At 39.0% G+C, this 20063-nt stretch overlaps 1 protein-coding gene across 1 annotated transcript in view; it reads left to right on the top strand.

The window, feature by feature from the left end:
• The window catches only part of sema6bb (sema domain, transmembrane domain (TM), and cytoplasmic domain, (semaphorin) 6Bb), a 65016-nt gene extending 46107 nt beyond the window's left edge, over positions 1-18909 (top strand). Inside the window, exons 16-17 of the mRNA XM_077717251.1 lie at positions 1135-1193; positions 14824-18909. Coding sequence (XP_077573377.1) covers positions 1135-1193; positions 14824-15701 — 937 coding nt within the window. The 3' untranslated portion in view covers positions 15702-18909. The remainder of the gene's footprint in view (positions 1-1134; positions 1194-14823) is intronic.
• The last annotated feature ends 1154 nt before the right edge of the window (positions 18910-20063 follow it).

Genomic DNA, 20063 nt, shown 5'->3' with positions numbered 1-20063 from the left:
TGGCCTCGCAGTTTTGGGGTCGAGGGTTCGATCTCAGTTGGGTCCTCACAGGGTAGTTTGCACCAAATAGTGTTTAGCATGTTGGCCTCGCAGTTTTGGGGTCGAGGGTTCGAACCCAGGTGGGTCCTCAGTGTGGAGTTAGCACAGATCAGTGTTTATCATGTCTGGCTCGCAGTTTTGGGATCAAGGGTTCAATCCCAGGTGGGTCCTCAGTAATGTGGAGTTTGCACACTCTCCCCAGGCTTGCATGGGTTTTCTCCGGGTACTCCCGGTTTCCTCCCACATTTCCAAAATATTCATGAATGGTCTCCTCCTGCCTTACGATTGGCTAACAGCCACCGATTCCGGATGTGAAAAATAACCTTAACATAGCTCTAAAAAAAAAAAAAAGTTTTCTTTATCTTCTTTCAGGCTTTTGCACCTGCAATGACATATTTTTTTTATTATTATTATTATGGTCTGGTGGTGGTTATTTGGTGGGAACATCTGCTTGTTCTCCTAAGTGGGCCGTCAGTCAGCCTCATTATCAATTCAAGATGTCTGTTGCTAGCAGCCCTGTTGCAATTCCGCATCTCCTTTCACTTAGGCGCCCCGGCTCCAAGTGTGTGCGTGCTCACCTTCAGTGCCGTCCCTCCCCGTCACCCCCCGCGCACTCAGATCAGACAACTCATTGAATTAGAAGCTCAGAAAACACAGATGTTGAGCCGAGAAAACAGAGAGAGACCACCTCGGGCTGTTAAAGGCCTTTTGTGTTAACCCTCCTGATTTGATTGAAGGAGCCCCCACGCCATTGGGTTTCCTCCTACCAGGGGGCGTGGCTTAAGACAAAACCCCTCTGGCGTTGTTTTGTCATATTTACGGTTAAGGCGGCCGCCATTGATCAAGTTATTATTGATTTGAGGCAGCACAGTGGACTAGTGGTTAGTAAATCCGGCTCGCAGTTCTGAGATCGAGAGTTCGAACCCCAGTGGGCTTTGTCCTTCCTGTGTGGAGTTTGTATGTTGTTTCCAAGGGTTATGTGGGTTTTCTCCGGGTATTTCCGCATGTGTGAGAGGTTAATAGGAGGTAAATGTGTCCCTATTTGTCCTTTTGTTGACGTTTTTTGATCTTTTGTGTGTCTTTTTTTTTTGGCAGGTTGCCCTTTGAGCAAGACGTCGAGCAGGGAAACGTGGCTCACTTGGGCGATTGTGACGGTAAGCGCTGTTGTTGCGACATTTTCTGTACAATTTACCTCGTTCAGAACATTTACATAAAATGGGAAAACATTTTAATATATATAGAAAAATATTACATGCTGTCCTCCAAATGAGGACATTTTCAAAAAGGTAGTATTTACGTGGCATTTAAAAAAAAGAAAGAAAATGCCAGGGAGAATTTCACTTGGATTATTTAATGGGTTGCATCAGCGTTTTCCTGCATTTAATAGTTTGCTTATTTTGGGCCATGTTATTATTGTTTTGCGTTGTTAGCCCCTATTGCTAACATGCTAAGGTTTCCTTGTCATCCTCGTCTTCTCTTGTGTGTGTGTGTGTGTGTTTGTTTGTGTGTGTGTGTGTGTGTGTGTGTCTGTGTGTGTGTGTGTGTGTGTATGAGTGTATGAGTGTGTGAGTGTGAGTGAGTGAGTGTGTGTGTGTACGTGTGTGTGAGTGTGTGTGTGTATGAGTGTGTGAGTGTGGGTGAGTGAGTGAGTGAGTGTGTGTGTGTGTGAGTTTGTGTGAGTGTGTGTGTGAGTGTGTGTGTGTGTGTATGAGTGTGTGAGTGTGGGTGAGTGAGTGAGTGGGTGAGTGTGTGTATGAGTGTGTGTGTGTGTGTGTGTGTGTGTGTACGTGTGTGTGTGAGTGTGGGTGTGTGTGTGAGTGTGTGTATGAGTGTGTGTATGAGTGTGTGTGTGTGTATATGAGTGTGTGTGTGTGAGGAAGTGAGTGAGTGTGTATGAGTGAGTGACTATGTGAGAGTGTGTGTGAATGAGTGAGTGTGTGTGTGTGAATGAATGAGTGAGTGAGTGTGTGTGTGTGTGTGTGTGAAAAAATGTGCCAGTTTTTAATCGCTTAATAATTCAAACCAAAAAAAAAATGGATATGGAAATACATTCACTTTTTTGGGGCATTTCATAACTTGGATCTTTTTCAGTCCCTCGTTAGCATATTAAAAATGTTGTAACCTGAAACGTTCCTACCTAAAGGCATTTGTAAGTAGAGGTATAACTGTACTATACTTGGGTCAGTATTTTCATTTTATTGGTCCCCCTTAAGCAAGAACCCTCTAATATTTTTTTAACAGTAAATCAGCTTCAACAACTCAGGCGAAACCGAGCTAGTGCATGACCAGCCATCTTGTTTCCATTACAAGAAAAAAACTCCAGTTGCCAAATACGGTCAAAAATGATTAGCATTAATCCCGAGTTTATTCCCCTACTGAGATTTTTTTGTTGAAAACCCGGCCGGGATTTGCATGGCAAACATCCAATATTTACCTTTTCCTTTTCATTTTTTTACTACGTGAATTTGAGTAACTTTAGAGAGCAAAAGATTAATTTTACACGCATTGGAATTACAGCAAAAGATGAAAGAGAAGAAAGTCATGTGTATGAATCCCTCAAAAAAAATCTCTAGAAGATGGCTTAATATCTAAAACGGGCTGAAGCGGAATCTATTTTCATAAACTATAGAAGAAGAAAAAAGTTAACATGAAGAAGCGCAAATCACAGCCGGAGGAGAACATAATTAGCCGAGAGTTTTTGGAAGAAAAGCAAACCAGGGCGCCGATGTAAGGGAAGCGTAAACAAGCCAAAAGAACAAAGTCGGCAAAAAACGCACAGCGGGATGGCGTCAAATGAGAGCGGCAGGTTTTTTTTTGGGGAGGGATGCTTTTTAAGATTTTATTGGTAGGAAGAAGGAGTGCAAATATTGGAGTTTTTAATATTTTTTAACTAGGTTTAAATTGGGAGGGGTTGGGAAATTGGGGTTGTTTTGCTTCATAGGGGACTGGTGTCATTCATAGATTGTATTGTATTGCATTGTTCTTGTTTTTTTTTGGTGATGATGGCAAAAGATGTCCAATCAGATTGGACCTGGGTGCCCATTGAGGGTGTTCCCCACCTGGGGTAGCACACTTATACGTTTTTCCTGTATTTTATAATGTTTTTTGATCATTTCAAATATAGAAACTTAGGTAGGTGATTTTAATTTGAAAAAAAAACCTTTACCGTATTTTCACGACTATAAGGCGCACTTAAAAGTCTTAAATTTTCTCCAAAATAGACAGTGCGCCTTATATGTGGAAAAAAAAAACAGAAAACCAAAAAACGAAAAACCACCACTGCCGGATATTAAAAAAAACACAAATGCCTGAACTGAAACAATTCTGTTAAATATGCAGATCAGCCATCTTAGTTTACAGCATCTTCCGTCATATAGCTCCTCCCCCTTGCAAGATTTTATACCAAAAAAATCCAAAAGATCAACAACGGCTGGCTCTAGAGGTGACTGTGTAGTGAGTGAGTGCTTCATACCTGGAAGTCAATAGCAATTACCGTATTTTCACCACTATAAGACGCACTTAAGTCTTACATTGTCTCCAAAATAGACAGTGCGCCTTATAATACAGTACGCCTTATATATGGAAAAAATGTCATTCATTGAGGGTGCGCCTTATAATGCGGTGCGCCTTATAGTCGTGAAAATATGGTAATATAAAAATATAGCACGTCAGCAAGCAATGTACCCAACATCAGTGTCATATAGCGACATCTACAAAATCTTGAATTTAATTCATACAAAAGGCGCACCAACTGATTGGGCAACCCGTCCGAAATCAGTAAAAAAATTTAGACTTTAAAGTGTGCCCTATTGGAGATGATTCTGGAACTTTTCAAAACAAGAGCAAAGTAATTTAGGCCTGGCATTTTAGTGCTGTGGACAGCCACACTTCTTCTTTTTAATGCCCCTTCAGTCCAGTCAGTGGTAGACTGATTTAGGCTCCGCCTTGTCAGGAGAGTTCAAAGGAAGATGGATACCAAAGCCAAAGCACGTCGTCCCCCCCCACCCCGAAGAAGGCGCCGGGCCGCGAGGAGAATCGATTTTCATCGGGTCCCCCCGGCCCGTGCCGCTTAAATTGATATGGAGGGGGAAATTCCACTCGGAGTGAAGGGTAAATCACGTCGCCAAGTAGAGAGAGAGAAAGAGAGGCGTCGTGGGGAGGAGACATTTTCAAGGCTGCATGGAATGGCTTCGGCAGATCAGACGCCAAGAGTCATGAGAGTGGGAAGTGAGTGGCGGGATCAAATAGGAACTCCAGGCCCACGCCGGCGCCCTATTTTTTTCTCCCATATCTTTACCTATCAATCTCGACCATTTTCGCCCCTTATTAATGATTGCAATTCTCTTTATTAAGCAATAATGAGGTTCGGTAACTTTTTTCATCCCGTATTTGGGAAATTTCATTGTTACCGTAGCAAGAGGAATACAGACAGTAAAAGACATTTTAGATATACATATATACAAATATATACACATACATATGCATATATAAATATATACATACATATACATGCATATACATACATATATATGTATGTATACATACATATACATGCATATACATACATATACATGCATATACATACATATACATGCATATACATACATATATATGTATGTATACATACACATCCACATACATACACATACATATACATGCATACACATGCATACACATGCATACACATACATACATATACATACATACACATACATACACATACATATACATACATATACATACATATACATACATATACACGTATATATACACGTATATACACACGTATATATATATATATATATATATATATATATATATATATATATATATATATATATATATATATATATATATATATATATATATATATATATATATATATATATATATATATATATATATATATATATATATATATATATATATATATATATATATATATATATATATATATATATATATATATATATATATATATATATATATATATATATATATATATATATATATATATATATATATATATATATATATATATATATATATATATATATATATATATATATATATATATATATATATATATATATATATATATATATATATATATATATATATATATATATATATATATATATATATATATATATATATATATATATATATATATATATATATATATATATATATATATATATATATATATATTTATATATATATATTTATATATATATATTTATATATATATATTTATATATATATATTTATATATATATATTTATATATATATATTTATATATATATATTTATATATATATATTTATATATATATATTTATATATATATATTTATATATATATATTTATATATATATATTTATATATATATATTTATATATATATATTATATATATATATATATATATATATATATATATATATATATATATATATATATATATATATATATATATATATATATATATATATATATATATATATATATATATATATATATATATATATATACACACATATATATATATATACACACATATATACACATACATAAATACATATACACACATATATACACATACATAAATACATATACACATACATATATATACACACGTATACACGTATATATACACATATATATACATATATATATATATATATATATATACACATACATATACACATACATATATATACACAAACATATACATGTATACACATTTTTACTTACATTAGGCGCATTTAAAAGTCTCAAATTTTCCCCAAAATGGACGGGGCGCCCAATCATTCTGTGCGCCTTTTGTATTTACTAAATTCAAGATTCTGTAAAAATCGCTGTATGGCGCTGACACTGGGTACATTGCTTGCTGACACGCTATATTTATATAGTGAAAAGGCGGATGTGACTGACACATATGCGCGTATCATCCTGACAATATTAACAGTCAACGATGATGACGTTCTCGTGACTTAGAAGATCTGGATTAGAAGCAAAAAGCGGTAAAACCAGATCAGTTTTGCAAAAAAAATGGACTGTATAAGATAAATTGTTTTCCTGTACAAAAGTTATACGGCGTACACCAATTGAAATGATAAAAAACACATCTAAAATACAGAAAAAAATTGCATAAGTTGCCAGGTATGCATATCTCATCTGCTAACCCACTCCTCCCTCCATTCTATTTGATGGAAATGTCAAGTAATCCAACATGGCGTTCTCCTGGCTCGGCGCAAAAAGTCAAAGGGCCGATTCAATTTCAAGGGGAAGCCGGCATGGGCGGAGCTGTCGTTATTAGCTGTCGGCTTGTTTATTAAAAGAAAGATTGCATCCTGGCGCACTTCAAATATTAGGAAGTACAGACATGCCGCGGAATTTTAATAACGCCGCCCGATCAAAGCGGCGGCGCCTCCGTGTGGGAGGGACTCGCCGATGAAAGAGATGGGGTCGCTTAAGTAGTTCGCGTGCGGAGGTTGGGGGTGCCGGAGAGATTGGTATCGTGGCCAAGGAGCTCATCAACTGGGTGAAAGTGACACAGCTGATACCCGCGTTATCGTGTTGGATTGGTGCAGCTGCTTTTTTTGTTTGTTTTTCAAAAGCAATTTCGAGCAAAAACATATTGATGTCAATGTCGGATCAAAAGATAAATTAGGGCAAAGATTACTTTGCTTTTTTAAAGCTAGTTGAAAACAGACGAAAAACAGGATCGTTGGAGTAAAGCAACTCTAGTTTGATGAACAGAATGCTAAGCTAAAAGCTAGCGATTGAACGATAAGGGGGTTTTCAAGAGCAATATCGATGAGTAGTAGTTTGGAGACGTTATTCATGTGCGGTAAAAGTGTAAAAATGTAAAAATTGGTGTCAAAAATGTATACATGTATGTACATGTGTACATGTAAGTACATGCAAGTACATGTATGTACATGTGTACATGTATGTACATGTATGTACATACATGTAGATGTATGTACATGTATGTACATGTATGTACATGTATGTACATGTATGTACATGTGTGTACATGTGTGTACATGTGTACATGTATGTACATGTGTACATGTGTGTACATGTGTACATGTATGTACATGTGTACATGTATCTACATGTGTACATGTATGTACATGTGTACATGTATGTACATGTGTACATACATGTACATGTGTACATGTATGTACATGTGTACTTGTGTACTTGTGTGTACGTATGTACATGTGTACTTGTGTACTTGTGTGTACGTATGTACATGTGTGTTCATGTATGTACTTGTATGTGCATGTATGTGCATGTATGTGCATGTATGTGCATGTATGTACATGTATGTACATGTATGTACATGTATGTACATGTATGTACATGTATGTACATGTATGTACATGTATGTACATGTATGTACATGTATGTACATGTATGTACATGTATGTACATGTATGTACATGTATGTACATGTATGTACATGTATGTACATGTATGTACATGTATGTACATGTATGTACATGTATGTACATGTATGTACATGTATGTACATGTATGTACATGTATGTACATGTATGTACATGTATGTACATGTATGTGTATGTACATGTATGTACATGTACGTGTATGTACATGTACATACATGTACATGTACATACATGTACATGTGTATATATGTGATAAACGAAATAATTTGCTTTGCCAGGCCACATCTAATCATGTGTTGGACTGGATTTAGGCCCTCGGACTGTGAGTTTGACAGCAACCAGACAATAACTCAAATTCTCATTTAGGGGGGAAAGGTGCCAAGCCTCCCCTGCAAAGGATAAATAGGCCATAACTAACAAGGAGGCGCTCATTGGCAGCGTTCCGCTTGGCGGGTTCGCCTCCGCCGCCGCTCACTCCCCAAATCAATGCCTTTAATCTATCTAACAGGCCAAATCCGTATATCACGTGGCGAAGGGGGGCCCAGGGGGCAATCGGGACCCACCTGCTGCCGACGTTGGCCTTTTTTTTTTTTTTATCCCTCGACACCCCCCATTCAAGTACGAGATTGGTTCCCGGCAAACGTAGCCGGACGGGAAACGGACTGATTGAAATGTCAGGATTGGACGCCGTCGGCGTGTGTCTGATTGAGATCGTCCTCGGAATTGGCGGCCACCCACCTGGCGGCTTATTTGCCGGTTTTGACCTTCACTGTTCATTTTAAAGAGAGTTACGATGTTACGAGAACTGGGATATTTTCGGATTAATAGTCGGAATTGGCTTATATCGAGGGATGCGATTAGTATCGGGATATTATGTCGATTAAATGGGATACTACGCTTTAAAATTGGGGTTTTTGTGGATATAATTTTGGGAAAAACTCACAAAATGGACATAAAAGTACATTTTATATCCATTTATTTGTGAAAGCTCATTCAGTATGTTTTTGTTTTGCACTTCTTTGTTCAGTTATTTCATTAGATTGCAAGGCATGGCGGTTGGGTGCTGCCAACTAGTGGACGGGAGGGGAAGTGCAACCAGTTTCTTTCATTTCCACCAATACAGTTTTTAATTAGATTAGATTAAACTTTATTCTACATTATATAATCGAATTGATATTTTTAAACAGCTTTAGTCTGAATTAAAGCATGTTTTTTGGGAGGAAATGTATATAAATCTTATTATTATTATATAAAATTAGAATTTTCTTCAACCCTAAACCATCAGAATTTTAGTGACTGGGTACGTGGGATTTCTTTGTTGCTTAGGGTTGGTTTTTCATTGTTTGGACTGGACGCGGTGCTTCCAAATGTGCTTTTCACATCAACTTGACCGAGAAACAAAGTCTCCAGTCATAATTGAATCCGTAAAAAAAGGAATTGGACGCGATCTGGAGCGCGGCGCGCTGAGAGAATAAGCTATTCATGGGGAGCCAAACAAAGCTTCTGATTACATGGCTCTCTGAGTCAAGCACCCCCCTCCCCATAGCACCCCGCTGATGATTTTAGCACACGGTTATTCTCTAATGCAAATCTCAACGCATTCGCTGCTGAACTGCGAATTTTCTGCCGAGTGCCTCCATATAAAAATGCTAATTGGGGATTAAAAAAAATGATCTCAAAAGGGGCATCTCATCCTTTGAATCCTAAGAAATGGTAGGCATCGGAAAAAAAATTGAAATGACAGTAATTTTATATGAAGACGCCAAAACTTGCTCAAAAAGGTAGTGTGCTTAACATAATTTAGTTTTTAAAATGATGTGAACATATATATTGTAGTATTATCGCTACTTTCTGTTTTAAAATACAGGAGTCTGACGCAAAAACTTGCTTTTGTGACATGGTAGAGTGTGCTTAACATATTTTTTTCCGTTTTCAAAATGCCGTGAACATACATTTTGTAGTATGAACCTACTGTTTTAAAATATGGAAGTCAGACACCAAAACTTGCTTTTACGATAACAAGGTCGAGTGTGCTTAACATAATTTTCAGTTTTCAAAACACTGAACGTGCATATTGTATCATTACCGCTACCTACTGTTTCGAAATACTAAAGTCAGACACCAAAACTTGCTTTTCGACAAGGTAGAGTGTGCTTAACATATTTTTTTTCAGTTTTCAACATGCTGTGAAAATACATATTGTAGTTTCAAAATATGGGAGTCAGACACCAACATTTGCTTTTGCGATAAGAAGGTTGAGTGTGCCTAACATAATTTTCCGTTTTCAAAACGCCATGAACATACCTGTTGTAGTATTATCGCCACCTACTGTTTTAGAATCCAGAAGTCAGACGCCAAAACTTGCTTTTACGAAAACAAGGTCGAGTGTGCTTAACATAATTTCAGTTTTCGAAACACTGTAAACATACATATTGTATCAATAACGCCACCTTTTGTTTTGAAATACTAAAGTCAGACACCTAAACTTGCTTTTGTGACAAGCTCAAGTGTGCTTAACATAATTTTCAGTTTTCAAAATGCCATGAACATACATATTGTAGTATTATCTGTATTAAAATACAGAAGTCAGACACCTAAACTTGCCTTTGTAATAACGAGTGTGCTTAACATAATTTTCAGTCTTCAAAATGCATACATATTGGAGTATTAACGCCACCTTCTGTTCTAAAATACAGAAGTCAGACACCAAAACTTGCCTTTGTAATAACGAGTGTGCTTAACATAATTTTCAGTTTTCAAAATGCATACATATTGTAGTATTATTGCCACCTACTGTTCTAAAATATAGAAGTCAGACACCAAAACTTGCCTTTGTAATAACGAGTGTGCTTAACATAATTTTCAGTCTTCAAAATGCATACATATTGTAGTATTATCGCCAGCTACTATTTTAAAATACATTTAAAGGACAGAACTTGCTTTTGCGACAAGTTAGAGTGTGCTTAACATAATTTTCAGTTTTAAAAATGCCAAGAACACACACATTGTAGCATTATCGCCACCTACTGTTTTAAAATACAAAAGTCAAACACCAAATCTCGCTAATATACAAGAACTTACGCTAATTATTTCCCCAAAAGTTTGACTTTGCGTTTCGGGAAGTGTTTTTGCGGCTAATTATACAGTTAAAAAAACGGCTACCGTTGCTTAAAGGAACTTTTAATGCGCCATAAGGATTCGTCTTTCACGTCGTGGGCGTTAAAACCCGACCGGAGGTGGCTCGGAAGCCTTACGCGGGTGGAGGGGGGGGCGGTGCTCATGTGGCGGGTGTGCACTTCTCAGCTTGATGAGTTATGACTGCGTCAGCGTAGCGTTGCAGATCTGAGGGGCTTTCATCCCCGCGACCTCCACCCTCGCATGCTAATGTGTTTACGACAAGCGAAGAAGCCAAGAAGTGCACGTGACCGAGATTGATAAAAAAAAGTTCAGTCATCCTTTTGGATTAGCGCACTTTTCTTACATATTGTCCTTAGGGGGTATTTTGTCTTAAATATATGAAAATCAAAAAAAATATTAAGTAATTTACATGAAAAAAATATTCAAATATTGAAATATTCCTTTTTTTTAGCTCGCCATTTGGACTTAATTTCGAAAAGGAACGTCGAGTTTTGCATTTTTCACCTAGTCCAAACTCTTATTTTGAAAGTCACATGCTAACTTCCTGTTAAATGATTGAACTATTGAAAAAAATTGAGCTATTTCATGAAAAAAAATCGTTTTTTTAGCTTTATTTTTGTACCCGTTGCAGTCAAACTTAGAAAACGCGTCATAAAATCCGAAAATTCTCTTTACCCACTATGAAATATGATTTTAGACCAGGGGTGTCAAACATACGGCCCGCGGGCCGGATCCGGTCCGTCTGGTGGTTTAGTACGGCCCGGGGAAGAAAGCTGCATTGTATAAAAAAAATATGAATTTTCATTTAAAATTTGTAGTTCTTGTATTATCCGCTAGGGGCGCAGTGTTTTACACTTAAACACACTTAAAAATATGTTTAACTGTGTAAAAGTGTTGTTAAAATTGCACATACTTTATTTATGTTGTTATGTTATTCTCTTGTTCATAATATATTGTTCTTAATGTAAAAGAAAAATTATTTGATTAAACATTTTGATAATTTACTCATTCTTTGCACTAATTATTAGTATTAGTGACTAATACAGTTTTGAAAAAAGTGGCCTTATTGTTAGTTCTATGTCATTTTGCAATTTCATAAAAAAATTCTATGTTTTTCAGCTTTATTTTGGTACACGTTGCAGGCAAACGCCACAAAAAGGGTCATAAAATCACAAAATTCTCTTTACCCACTATAAAATATGATTTTAGACGTTTGGCAGCACTAAATCAGTATTTCTGCATGTAATCCCGTCAAAATAAAATCACCTTAAATCAAAACATCTCAAGCATGATCATTAAAGTACCTCCCAGAAAAAAACCAAGGTAGAAATGCAGTATTTTTCCTTACTTGGGCTGAAAGTTGGTTTTTAGTCGGGGCTCGTAAAGCGCGTTTGTCCTCCGGTTGGTTGTAAAATCTTTACGGTCCATTCGCCGTTGCCTTTTCAAGCGAGGACGAGGCGATCTGTGAGGAGATAAGACAAATAAAAATAACCTGCACTCCATTGGGCCGCTTGGACGCGCTTGTTTTTTAGTTTTTTTTGTTCAGTTAGATGTTAAAACATTGATGCGCCCCAACTGAGTTGACAATCACCGCATTTTTCGGACGATAGGTCGCTCGGGAGTGTAATGACGACCAGGATGAAAACACAAAAAAAACTCCCAGGGAGCCCTTTTGCTTACACAAAAAAAATAATAATAATTTAAATTTTCTGTAGGGGTACATTCTTAAACTCTAGCTCCCCTGCTGATGAAAACTGAAAATTATGTTAAGCACACTCTATGTTGTAGTCATAAAAGTTAGTTTTGGTGACCTGTGCGATGAAGTAACGATAATTATCGTCATTAATAATGTTAAAAAAAATTCGATAAAAATTTGAGAAATTTAAACTGCAGTTACACTATATGACCACCGCGAAGAATGGGGGCGCTGTTGTGGGATAAATGCTAGTTCCAGACCAAAACTCAGGAGAATGACGAGGAAACCTTTAGCATGTTAGCAATAGATGCTAGCACAGAGAATGGACGCTAAAAGAACAATAACACAACCAAAATAAGTGATTGAGATGCAGGAAAACATCGAGTTGACCCAGTAAAAGATCCAAGTGAATTCTCTCTGGCGTTTTTATATTTTTTTATGATTTATAAATGCATGTGTGCATAGAGCAGCCTTATTAAAAATGTCATTAATCCACTGTTGCCGAAACTAGTTTTGTTAGCGTGCTGTCCAAGCAAAGTTGTCTGCTTAATGACTTTGATTACGTAAAGTGGCTTTCTTTCCCAGAATGCCTTGCAACGCTAGCTTTGAAGGAACGGTTGTGGCATTCGTGAGGATGTGTTTCTTTTTAAAAAGATAAGCAGCATGTCTCAAGTTTGGTTTTACGTTCCCTTCTCCGGGGAGTCATTATGCTAACGATAGCGTGTGCGCGGGTGAAGCGCCCACGCAAGACGGGATGCTGCGGATCAATTAGGGAAATGCCCAAGGACGAGATGAACTCGCGGGAGGGATGGGGGGTAACGCGGGAGGAAGAAAAATGCGCCGCGGGTACGAAAAAGTGGATTTCCTAGGCCGCGAGAGGCCTTAGACAAATGAGCTAATTGTTGCACATAGTGCTAACGGTGCTAATGGTGCTAATGGGGGTATTGGGAAAAGATTTTGTTTTTTTCTTTAGTACATCTTCTGAAAAGAGGAAATTGAAATAACAAAGAGTTCAAACTTTTCAAAATGGCTGAAGAAAGGCATTCAAGTTTTTGGTATAAAATGCCTATTTAGTACCGTATTTTCACGACTATAAGGCGCACTGTATTATAAGGCGCACTGTCCATTTTGGAGAAAATTTAAGACTTTTAAGTGCGCCTTATAGTGGTGAAAATACGGTAATTGCTATTGACTTCCAGGTATGAAGCACTCACTACTTTACAGTCACCTCTAGAGCCAGCCATTGTTGATGTTTTGATTGTTTTTTTGTATAAAATCTTGCAGTGGGGGAGGAGCTATATGATGGAAGATTTTTTAAACTAAGATGGCATCTGCATATTTAACAGTATTGCTTCAGTTCAGGTGTTTTTGTTTTTTTTAATATCAGACAGTGGTGGTTTTTAGTTTTCTGTTTTTTCCATATATAAGGCGCACTGGATTATAAGGCGCACTGTCTATTTTGGAGAATATTTAAGACTTTTAAGTGTGCCTTATAGTCGTAAAAATACGGTAGATTGGCATAAAAAACTCAATTGCTAGTATTTGGCAACTGTGTATAAATGTTCCCATTACTTTCAGCATATTCAATTTGACAGGCAAATCAATGTGATTGGCCGCAGCGCTGACGAGGGTTCACGCCCTAGCCACAAAGCGGCAAGTCTTTATTGAGTGACCCGCAGATGAATCAAGCGGCCTTGTCACTCAATCAATGTTCTCTTTTGCTTTAATTAAGTCCTTTGTCAGCAAAACTGGCAACGTAATACTCGGTCGGACATGATGTTGACTGACGTTAAGTCAAGTTCAGCAAATGAAAGCGACCTTGCTCGCCGTTTTCATGGTGAATGCGTGGATTAAAGCGCAAAAATGCAAAGCTAACGTTAATTATTTGCAAATCCCAACATCCGAAAATCGTCTTTACCGTATTTTCACGACTATAAGGCGCACCCTCAATGAATGACACTTTAATTTTTTCCATATATAAGGCGCACTGTATTATAAGGCGCCCTGTCTATTTTGGAGAAAAATATAATACTTAAGTGCGCCTTATAGTCGTGAAAATACAGTTCGTTTTTTTTTTTTTTTTTTTAAAGGATTTTTTGGTTTTTATTCTGCGTGGAGGCCACTATTGGTTAAAGTACTATTGTTTATCCAATATTTTTTTTTTGCATTTATCAGTGTCAGTACAGATTTTATTGTTTTCCAGCCTTATTCTATTTCAAACTTGACTGTAGAAGCTAAATACCGTATTTTCCATATATAAGGCGCACCACATTATAAGGCGCACCCTCAATGAATGACATTTTTTCCATATATAAGGCGCACTGTATTATAAGGCGCCTTGTCTATTTTGGAGAAAATTTAAGACTTTTAAGTGCGCCTTATAGTCGTGAAAATACGGTACTCATTAAAATTCAGAATCTTCAATTTCTGTCAATTCCAGTTAATAACCATTCAATGCCAATGACAGCCATTTTAAACAGCATTTATACACTAAATTGACCCAAATTTGACGTGTCTTTGTCCAAACAGGTCTACTCAAAGAGACATTCATCAAAGACCCCGATGGCCTGGTGTCCGTCAACCTGCTGGTAGTGTCGGCCGTCTCTGCCTTCGCCACGGGCGCCGTCTTCTCCGGCTTGGCCGTCTGCTGGATCATGAGTCACCGCAACCGCCCCGGGCGAGGGGGCGGCGCCAAAGGGGCCCGGCGCAAGAACGACAAAGAACAAACGGTACTCGGACCAGGCCGAAGCGGCTCGGTCATGAGCGTGAGCCGGAACGGCGGCGACACCCAAGTGGACAACCCTTTTGTCGGCATCAACGGGTGGCCCAAGGGCGACGTGGACCCTGGCCTGCTACCCACCCCCGAGCAGACCCCGCTACAGCAGAAACGAGTCCTTCGCCTCCAAGACGGAGACTGGGACCAGAGCCAGACCTTCCTCACCCCCTTGGGGACCCCGTGCCCCAACAACTCCGTCATCTACCTGAGCTCCAAATTCCTCCAGGGAGGCGGTTCGGGAATGGTCCGGATGGACGAACCGGGCGAGGTTCTGTTACCCCCGCACGCCGAGCGCCAACGCTACCTAGTCCTCTCCACTCAACGAGGCGGGCAGGGTAATGGCGGCCGTATGGCGGGCGCTCTCCGGAGTTCCGCTGGGGACTACATCTACCCCGCCACGCCTCGGGAATCCCCCGACAGACGGCGGGTAGTTTCGGCCCCCGCCCACCACGTGGACTACGTGGAGCCTCGCTGGATCCACGAGGCGCCCAACTACAACGGCATGCCCTACCCCGGGCAACGGCAGGGTCTCATCCGGCCCGAAATGCTCGGCCATCGAGGGGGTCTGGGACCACTAGCCGACTACAGTCACCTTCTCGTAAAAAGCGAAAGAACCCCTAGTGTCCAGTGAGTCGAAAACCCGGATCCCGACCCTAACCCTCCTACGATTCCTCCCTTCCCCCGTTTGTCCCTTCACCGTCTTTCGACGTTCCGACAGCCAGCCGACCAATGGGAGCGAAGAAAACCCGAATGGGACACTGGTACTGCCTCGTGCCCGTTCTTCGGCTCTCTAGCGCCGCCCTGCTGGCAGTAAAGGCCCACGGAGCGAAGGACCTGGGAGTAAAGGCGCCTGAAGGAAGTAGAACCATGGGGCGGAGCCACTGCGTGGAGACAATGATGGACAATTTTGACTGGAGGAGGCGGAGCCAAGGCCTCCCCTTTACTGTGGATCCAGTTCAAATGTATATTTTGGTTCAGGAATATTGTGCTTTTCCTGCCTCTTCCTCGCCCCATTTCTTTGGGGGTACAATAGCGGTACCCCATGGGATGTGTGACTGTGAGCGTCAACTCAACGGGCTAAAAAGGGGGTTCTGGGAAGCTGCCATGATAGTCTTTTCCCATAATGCCTCTGTAAATGGAAGCCTATTACATCCCACCAAAAGTATGTGGTTTCCCAACTGGTTCAGAGATTCCACCAAGTCAACAAAGTCTTGGACCATTGGCACCAGTTCACTGATATGCGTACATCCCACCTCACAAAGGTGTGTACACCACCAACTTTTGAATCTGGTTTAGACCGGCCCAAACAGTACAGTAAGGGTGAATACACCTAAATTTAAAGCTACGGTGTAGCTTTTAAAGTCTTGAAGCATATCTGCCAGAACTCTCCACCCCCCCACAAGGTCCTAACTAGACCAGGACTCACTAGAACTTGTGGATCGGTGACCCTGTCCACATTTGGTTTGGAAAACCAGTTTGAGGGATCTGGTGTTAGGAGATTTGGCAGGAATTGACATTCAAGTGACCCAAATGAGATCTTTTGGGTCTTAGATTCAGACCAAGTCACATGGAATCTAACCTTTTCAAATCTGAGGACACTAATATTGTTCTAAACCTGACAAAGGTTCAATTTCCCGTAACCAGAAATTGGAATTTACCCCATGATGACTGAGGCTAAAAAGTATTTGGTTGAAAGGCCACTTGAGGCATCCCGTTGTAGCATTTAGCTCAATTTGTTTTGTTTCTCCTGAGATGGCTTAGAGAGAAAAGCCAAGAACATGGCTGAAATGCCAGAGAAGAATTAAATGTCTTAAGGAGGGCTTCCATTCCGTGATGCCGTCAGGGACCGATAACATGTTGGTTTGACAATGAGCTAAAGAAAGAACCTTTATGTCCTTTTATCGGCTGTTTTGCAATATTGCGTTGGACAAGGAATCCCCTTCCCCCCAAAAACATCTGGAATACCCAAACAAATCCCATCAATTAATAGCTATGGGAAAAAAAGCAATAATGTGCAATATTCAACTTTACCATTTTTACGTTCTTCTTCTGCTATTTTGCAATCTTGCGTAGTACAAAGAACCCCTTCCCCTAAAAAAACTGGATTTTGTTTCTTTATAATACATAAGAATACCCAAATACATCCCATCAATTAACAGCTATGGGGAAAAAGTAAGTATGTGGTAATAGGTTAAGAGAATTTTAGGATTTTTACCCTTTTTTGACTAGCATAAAAAAGTAAAGCTTAATATTGTCTAATACTTTTGAAATAGCTTAATTTTTTAATAGTTAATTCTTGTGAAGAAATATAAATCCATACAGCAAATCAACAATTACTTACGTTTTGGTTCTAGCTAACGCTAATGCTAACTCGAATTTTTCGTGTTCAAGATCTTATACAATTGAACTTTCAAAATAATACACTTATTAATATACTTATTCAGAACATGACATTGGATTTCAAAATAAATCGTCATGATAAGTTAAAAAACCAAAACTTGCAAAATGTTTTCCTGTCAATTGCTGTAAGAAAAAAAACTGCTTACATTTTATTTTCTTTAACAGTTTTGACACAAAATGCGTATTTAGCAATTTTTAAAAAGTGAAATATTTGTCATATTTGACAGCCGTTATTTCCCAGAAAATGAACAAAGCCCCTCTTGCCTAGTAGCTAACTCCCCCGTTTTGCAAGATTTCATCTGACCTGACCTTAAACCTCGCTAACGTGAGTGGCGGACATCTGACCAATCAGCAAGCTCCGTTGGGAGCCTTCCTCGCTAACACTGAAAGCTCTTTGTGCGCTTACAAATAGCCGTTAAGAGTCGGTGACGGAATAGCAATGAGGAAGGCCAAATGGCTTCATCCATCATGGCGAGAAAAGACAGGGGTGCTGTATCTTTGCCCGATTAAACGCTAACAGAAACACAAATCCACTTTAACAACCTAAAACGGCAATATTTGGGTGGTAAAATTTGGAGAAATCTTGCGGGATTGGGAGGTAGCGAGATGTTTGTCGCTACCCTCTAGTGGTGGTGGACCAAAATGCAATTTTTTGTTTTAAACTCGAGAGAAAGTGTTGATTTTCTTACTTTGAATGTAAGTAAGTCAAAGCAATAGTTGAGATTTTTAACAATTTGTAGTGTTAACAACACAAGGCATCGTTTTTCGACCAATCAGATTTGAAAGTTGGGGGAATTTTTGAAGGATCATTTTCAAGTTGTCTTAAGTCAAGGCACTTGTATCTCAGGGCGGCCTACTTTATTTTGAAAACGTCTTTATAGGGGAAGGAAAAATTAATCAATTTTTTGGTGATGGAAATATCAGCCAAAGTGACACTAATTTGTTGTTGTTTTAATTTAAGTACTTGTATCTCAAAGCTAAAAAGTATTTTCTTGTCAATTATGACAAACATTAACTGCTCATATCTTAAATCAACTTTTACCGCAGTACTCCCTACTTTACTATCAAGTGTATATTCTCCTCACATAGCACGAATACTCATATCTCAAATATTACCTTTTAATTTATTTATTTAAATGTATTTGACTTTTTTATCCTATGTAAATTTCAACTCAGGCAATCCTATTTATTTTTAACCTTTAATTTGCTATTTTTGCCTTTTTTTAATTTAAGAATTTTCCCATTTTTAGTTGTATTTTTTTAAACTAAACATTTTATTATTATGATTTGTTTCCATGGCTCATTCCCCAATACTTTTAATTCATTCCACTGTATAACGTACTATAAAACTAAAACATTTTTTTCAAGTTCCATCGATTAGGTTTTACAATAACAAAGTATAAAAAATAAAATAAAACACCCCCCAAAAAACCCACCAACCATTTTCTTGTAATACTCCCTTGAATACCTTCCCCATCTATTTAAACGGCGACTATTTTCCACGAGCGCGGCGGCAAATTGCCTCCGGCGTTGTCTGAGACGAACGAAAGCGAGGGCGGGGGTGAGCGAGCGTGTTTAAGTCACCGCATTAGCGCAGGGAGCAGGTCATTAGCGTCGTAGCGCTCGGCGTCCCCGCGCCGACTCGGGCGTGCTCGGCCAGCCGCGACGGTTAAACGCGCCCGATTAGCTTCGGCGCACACGCCGACGAGGTGCCGAGAACCGTGGCCCCGCCCCTTCCAGATAGCTCTTATGGAGAAACTGGATGTCATCTTATCATTTAAGCAAAGTGGGAAACTTAGCACTAGTAACACGTTCAAAAATAATGCTTTTCAAGTAGTTTCCTTTTATCAATGGTTAATTTTTGCCAAAATATAACAAAACAACGTGACCGGACGTTTGGTCGCCCGGACGTTTGGTCGCCCGGACTTTTGGTCGCCCGGACTTTTGGTCGCCCCGGTCGTTTGGTCGCCCGGACGTTTGGTCGCACGGACGTTTGGTCGCCCGGACTTTTGGTTGCCCGGACGTTTGGTCGCCCGGACGTTTGGTCGCCCAGACTTTTGTTCGCCCGGACTTTTGGTCACCCGGTGAATATCATTTTGAGAGCTGATTTCAACAGTAAACTCTGTTATGTTGTCAAACGTCCGGCGACCAAACGTCCGGGCGACCAAATGTCCGGGGCGATCAAACGTCCGGGGCGACCAAACGTCTGGGCGACCAAATGTCCGGGGCGATCAAACGTCTGGGCGATCAAACGTCTGGGCGACCAAACGTCCGGGCGACCAAACGTCCGAGTACCCAAAAATCTCATGTTTTTCACATGACTCTTGTCTTAAAACTTTTGACACCTAGAGAATATACATACAGTAGTAATAATCATACCCTAATCTGCCCTAACTTGCCCAGCTTTAATAACACATTTTACCATTTTTAATCCAATATACATGCATGTGTGAGTGTGTATAAATGAACAAGGGGAAGGAAAAGCACAATATTAATTCACAATCTGCAATTTTCTAATGTAAATTTGATGTTTTCAGTTGCACTGATTTTTATTTTTTGGTTCATTTTTTTCCTGCTTTGTAAAAATACCTTT

This window comes from Stigmatopora nigra, chromosome 5 (assembly GCF_051989575.1).
Source record: "Stigmatopora nigra isolate UIUO_SnigA chromosome 5, RoL_Snig_1.1, whole genome shotgun sequence".
NCBI lineage: Eukaryota > Metazoa > Chordata > Actinopteri > Syngnathiformes > Syngnathidae > Stigmatopora > Stigmatopora nigra.
This window is presented reverse-complemented; position numbering and strand designations above follow the sequence as displayed.